Below are 5,446 nucleotides of genomic sequence, written 5' to 3'. Positions count from 1 at the left end.
ATATATATATATATATATATATATAAAAGGATTTTTTATTTGAACCAATGTTTCGCCTTCGTGGCTTCATCAGGATTAATATACACACAACGGTTTAATATCAAACAGCTGTGTATATTAACTCTGATGAGGCCCCAAAGGTGAAACGTTGGTTAAAATAAAAAATTCTGCATTATATATCTAGAGTATAGAGGTCATTTCTTCAAAACCTTTTATCTAAATGTGTAAATCCCTCCAGTATGACAAACATCAAATCAACCTGTAAGCATGATTAATATTATTAGTTGAAAATCAAAGGAAATTCCCCCTTTTCTCTCACCCCCCCCCAAATTAAACTTTTTTCATCTGAGATTTATTCATCTAAAACTGTACTTAATGTATAATAAAAAATAAAGTAGTATAGTGTTATAATTTCAGTTCAGTTTACTTGTCTAGGAACAGTGATTCTATGTGTAATCAAGCCCCCAGTCTTTACTGTATAAGTTTGTAATATAGAGGTACTGTAGCACCAACGATATGTAATGAAAACACCTTGATTTGTAATAATTTTTCTAACTGAGAATTTTTTTAAAAATCTGATGGCATTGTCAATACTTATTAAAAGTTATTTTAAGTTGTACCGTTACATTACTTATGATCAGTGTTTCCTCTGAGCTGTGCAGCTGAGTGGCTGCAAAACAACCAATCAAGTGCCGCACACTTCATTATTCCAGATGCACACATCCTCAGTAATGGTGAGGAGTCTTCTCAACACGTTGACAGCTTTAATAACCCTGGCAGTCGATAGGCCTAAAGCCCAAATAACCAACTGGTAGCATTGCAAAGCGCACTAATGATCCAATAGGGTCTATGAACTAAACCCCCCCCCCAAGAAAACTGGTAGCACACATCCGCATATTGCCTTAATACTGGTGCACATGAAAAAATTCATTCTGCACATGAATTTAAAAAAAATAGAGATAACATTACTTACGATATTCAATGTTAGTGTGATGCCATGAATATTTTGTGTGTATTTATCTTATTATATGTATACTTTAAAAGGGTTTACTGAACAACACTGTAGAACATATAGTGTATTAAAATACTAGAACATCATTAGAGATAACTGAAAGTTAAACAAAAGCTTATAGTTTCCTGTAAGCTTAGAATTGCAAAGACTTGGTAATATGAGTGTTTGTGTTATTTTTTTTTTAGTACATAATCTAATAATTTTTCTCAGCTTGTTTGTATTTTATTTTCATGGAACAATACTATTAGAGATAATATCACCTGGATATGTATGTATGAAAAGTAGAGTAAAAAAATGAAAATTTTCAGTTACATTTAGTAGTGTTTTGTAGTTTGATTGCCAAAGGCAAACGAGTTACACAACATTCTTTGTATTCTTGTCACTCTGCAAGAAATCCTTTTATTGTCACTACTTTTCAGTGAATCTGTTTACAAAAAGACAAATATTACTGGTCGTCATGTATCTGGCCAGTCATGTATTGTACATTTATTGAAGTTTCGTCTCATTGAATATTATCCTGAACTAGATTGTCTGTCTCCATCATGGATCTGGAGTTCCAGGTGGAGCTACTCCTGGGAAAAGTGTCTTTGGATTAAGAGTGGTATCTTGTCAAGTTATTGAGGAGTTGGGTAATGACAGAATAAGGGTCATCCCTGCTGGTGATATAGGGCTTGGATGGTAAAGTCTGTTATATATATCTCCAACCTGTATTGTGTATTTTGTATGCAGTAATGTTTTAATGACTGAAAATAATAATTTAATGACCAAATATACTAATATTGTATAAATGCTTTTATTTTTAGTCCTCTTGTTAATTTATTGTCTTTTACCACTAGTAAGTACACATACCCCCCCCCCCCAAGTGGTAAGATTGAGTTTCGACACCATTGGTGTGAACAGCACAATTAGCGTGTTATGGAGCTTTGTGCTCAGCAACAAACAGACAGGCACAAACATACGAGCAAAGTTATGTATGCACTGTATGTATGTCTTGATTAAGTAATATATCCGTGATGTGTGAAAAAAACAACCTTAACATTAATTTCAATTGTTATACGGCAGTGGAGCAAAATTTACTCACCTTAGTGAATATGTAATTTGGTGAAAATCTCCAGGTACCCATGCTGATAAACAGAGGTTAAGCACATGTAAATCTTTGTTAATTATATCTTCATCCAAATGTTAAAACCTTTCTTTGGTTGCAGCGTATCATTTTAAGACATTCGATATATAGTCAAGAGTCTAATGTTTACGTAGACCAAATCTTATTACCGTAAACATCAAGAATGTCTGTAAACCTAAACAAGCTCTCATCAGACCACTATAAAATAGACTTAAGAGTATAAAAAATCTTATAGAGTTTGAGCATTTATTTTCTCATTAGAAGTTTTGTATCACTATCTGCCCAGTGATAGATATATCTGAAAAAGTAGATAACCGCAAACACTATTTTTGTCATAAAAAACGTGTTAAAAAAAAGGTTTTTCTCCACTCTTGAAGACATAAAAAAACACCGTTATAATGTAGGTAAAATTCTCTAACATTGACCTCACTCAGTTAATATAGTTCGAAGGACAATTCTCAGCTAGTCACTGGTGTGATTATTTTTATCCAGTATGGACAGGTATGTCCCAAATACTAATGAGCATATATATAAAACAATGCAAAACATGATGTTGAAAGTGGATGAACTTCATGAAAATGCATTATGGTCAAAAATGAGAAAAAGTAAAGAGATAGAAGTTTTAATTCTTGTACCGTTTGTACGCGTTCATTGTTTTAATAAACCAGATATTGGTTCTACTCAAAAACCAATAAACTAAAAATATTCTACCAATATTTGATATGTCAGGCACGTATTTTCTTTTATCATATCTCCTGACTATTTTTTATTTATTTTAAAAAAACTGTGAAAGTAGCTTATTTGGAATTCACATTGAGGGTTATATTTCAAACACAAGAAAGAGAGAGAAAAATCTGCTCTTTCCTAAGTTTCTTTCACAGTGATAAATTCTTTATTTTTTTAAGTATAACATTACATATGAGTTTCCAAAATCTAGTACAAAGAAAATTAGGAAGAAAAAAAATCACTGTGTTACACAAAATAAAGGGCCTGGCATGGCCCGGTGGTTAGGGCGCTCGACTCAGTCTGACTCTGAGGGTCACGGGTTCGATTACCCGTCCCACCAGACACTCTTGTCCTTTTAGCCGTGGGGTGTTATAATGTGACGGTCAATCCCACTATTTGTAGGTAAAAGAGTAGCCCAATAGTTGGTGGTGGGTGGTGATGACTAGCTGCCTTCACTCTGGTCTTACACTGCTAAATTAGGGATGGCTAGCGCAGATAGCCCTCGTGGAGCTTTGCGCGAAATTCAAAATAAACACAAAATAAAACAAGATTTTTGGATCAGGATTAGTGATGTTTTTTGAGTGACTTACAGTTGTGCATGTTCTTTCTTTACAAGTCAGAGAATATTACATTTTATTGAAGCTGTATTTGGTTATATTTTACTTTATTATCTTATTTTACCATATACAAGTTCTTAAAGTTCTGACACATTTCAACTTTAAATGCTGTTTGATTGTTTAATTAATTCATGTTTATGGTTGTATATCATGATCGGCTAAACTTTAGTCATGCTTGTGTGACACGATACAGCTGGAGTTTTGTTTTTGAAGCACACAACTAAAGTTACATTAGTTATGTTTTTTTAACGTAACACAACTGTCTCCTTGGTGGACAGCATAAGTCTATGGACTTACAACACTGAAATTCAGGGTTCATTTCCCTGTGGTGGACATAGCAGATAGCCCAGTGTGACTTTGCTCTAAAAGTAAACAAACAAACATAATACAACTGGGATTATTTATGTGTGTGATATAAACTAGGTGGAATATATATGTTTGTGTTACAATACAGTTACATTTATGAAACGAGTAGCACATCTACAGTTATGTATGTATGACACTCCCTATACAGGTGCAGTTATGGAATTGAATAATGTAAATAACTTAATTTCAGTTAAACTTATAAAGTTATTAACATAACTGCCAGTATGATTTTGTGTTATGATACACACAGTTTGTGTGGATGAATCGTGTGTGCGTAACTTCAGTGATACCAACTTGTTTAAATTATGCTCTCTATGGTTGTATAAGACCTTTAAGAGCTGTATCACTGTCATAAAACTAAAAATGGATATCAAGATACAATGATTTAAATTATAAACAATGGAAACATTGTTTTGCTATTTGCCCTATTTTCTGAACATTCTTGTTTCTATCCTCTTAGGTCATTTATTCGTTCCTTCGTCAAGAATTTTTCCATGGCCTTCTTTTTCCCTGCAAGCTTAACGGTGTTTTTCTTCAATCATAACCGTGCAGTGTACGACATCGTCTGCAATTGCCTAGTGGTTGAAGATATTCCTCGTCGGCAGAGGAGAAATTAATTGAGTATTGTAACTATTTTTTTTCCTATCCCAGTGAGCATGAAATGATGTCTGAGATTAAAATACAGAAACTTGGGAGTGTAATTCATAAAATTTTACCCAGATCTTATTCAGAAGTCTTATTGACAATCCTAAAAAAAAATTGCTGATAATAGAAAACCTCTTTTTTTTTTATTAGACTTGTAATTAATTATGCTGTCTGCTGCTCAATAGAATCTTTATTAATGTTAGAAGGTTTAATGAAAAATGTATATATATATTTTAATGTAGATTATGATGAAAAGGATGGTGTCTTTGCAAAAAAATTATTCTCTTTGACTTAAACAACATACAAAACCAGTTTTTACTTTAAAATTTTGATCATCTCTTCCAGATAAAATTTTTTTGATATGCTGGTTGTCGAGAAAGTTTGAAGGTTACAAAAACCTATTTCCTTTGTATTATTTATGGTGTTTCATCATCCTTTACCGTGTTTATTATTTGTTCTTTAGGTGCCGTTGTATATGGTAATAATAAACTTGAAATGATAAATTCCGAATCACTAACTATGAAAGAGTTTGTACAAAATAAATGATAATGTTTAGATTATTGCTCTCCAGACATTCCTTGTCATGTCCCACCTAGTAGTTAGCTACTATTTTCAGTTGTGTCGTATGCGTTATCTGTCATTAAAACTAGAGAAGTCTTATTCTTTTATCCACAGACAACCACATTGTAACGTGCAAATAAACTAAACTGTTTCAATTCATAATCGGAGTTCTTCTGTTAGAAATGTTATGTAAAGAATATATCAATAAATTATTTAATTTCTGATACAATTAGTGGGTGGTGATTAGTTGATGAAGGTTTTTTTGAAGATCAACCTGGCAATGAAATGATAGAACATGGTGTGCACCTTCTAACATTTCATCCCTATTCGATGACGAGGAACCCACTTTGAGACTAATAATGGCTGGAGACGGCTTGAAGGGTAATGAAGTAAAAA

At 32.8% G+C, this 5,446-nt stretch overlaps 1 protein-coding gene across 1 annotated transcript in view; it reads left to right on the top strand.

Annotated features, from left to right (window-relative positions):
- The window catches only part of LOC106463452 (protein FAM8A1-like), an 18,082-nt gene extending 12,643 nt beyond the window's left edge, over nucleotides 1-5,439 (top strand). The window contains exons 4-5 of the mRNA XM_013923480.2: nucleotides 1,539-1,690; nucleotides 4,305-5,439. Coding sequence (XP_013778934.1) covers nucleotides 1,539-1,690; nucleotides 4,305-4,461 — 309 coding nt within the window. The 3' untranslated portion in view covers nucleotides 4,462-5,439. The remainder of the gene's footprint in view (nucleotides 1-1,538; nucleotides 1,691-4,304) is intronic.
- The last annotated feature ends 7 nt before the right edge of the window (nucleotides 5,440-5,446 follow it).

Source organism: Limulus polyphemus, unplaced genomic scaffold (genome assembly GCF_000517525.1).
Source record: "Limulus polyphemus unplaced genomic scaffold, Limulus_polyphemus-2.1.2 Scaffold1411, whole genome shotgun sequence".
Lineage (NCBI taxonomy): Eukaryota > Metazoa > Arthropoda > Merostomata > Xiphosura > Limulidae > Limulus > Limulus polyphemus.
Note: the sequence above shows the minus strand (reverse complement) of the source record. Positions and strands in the feature narration are given on the sequence as shown.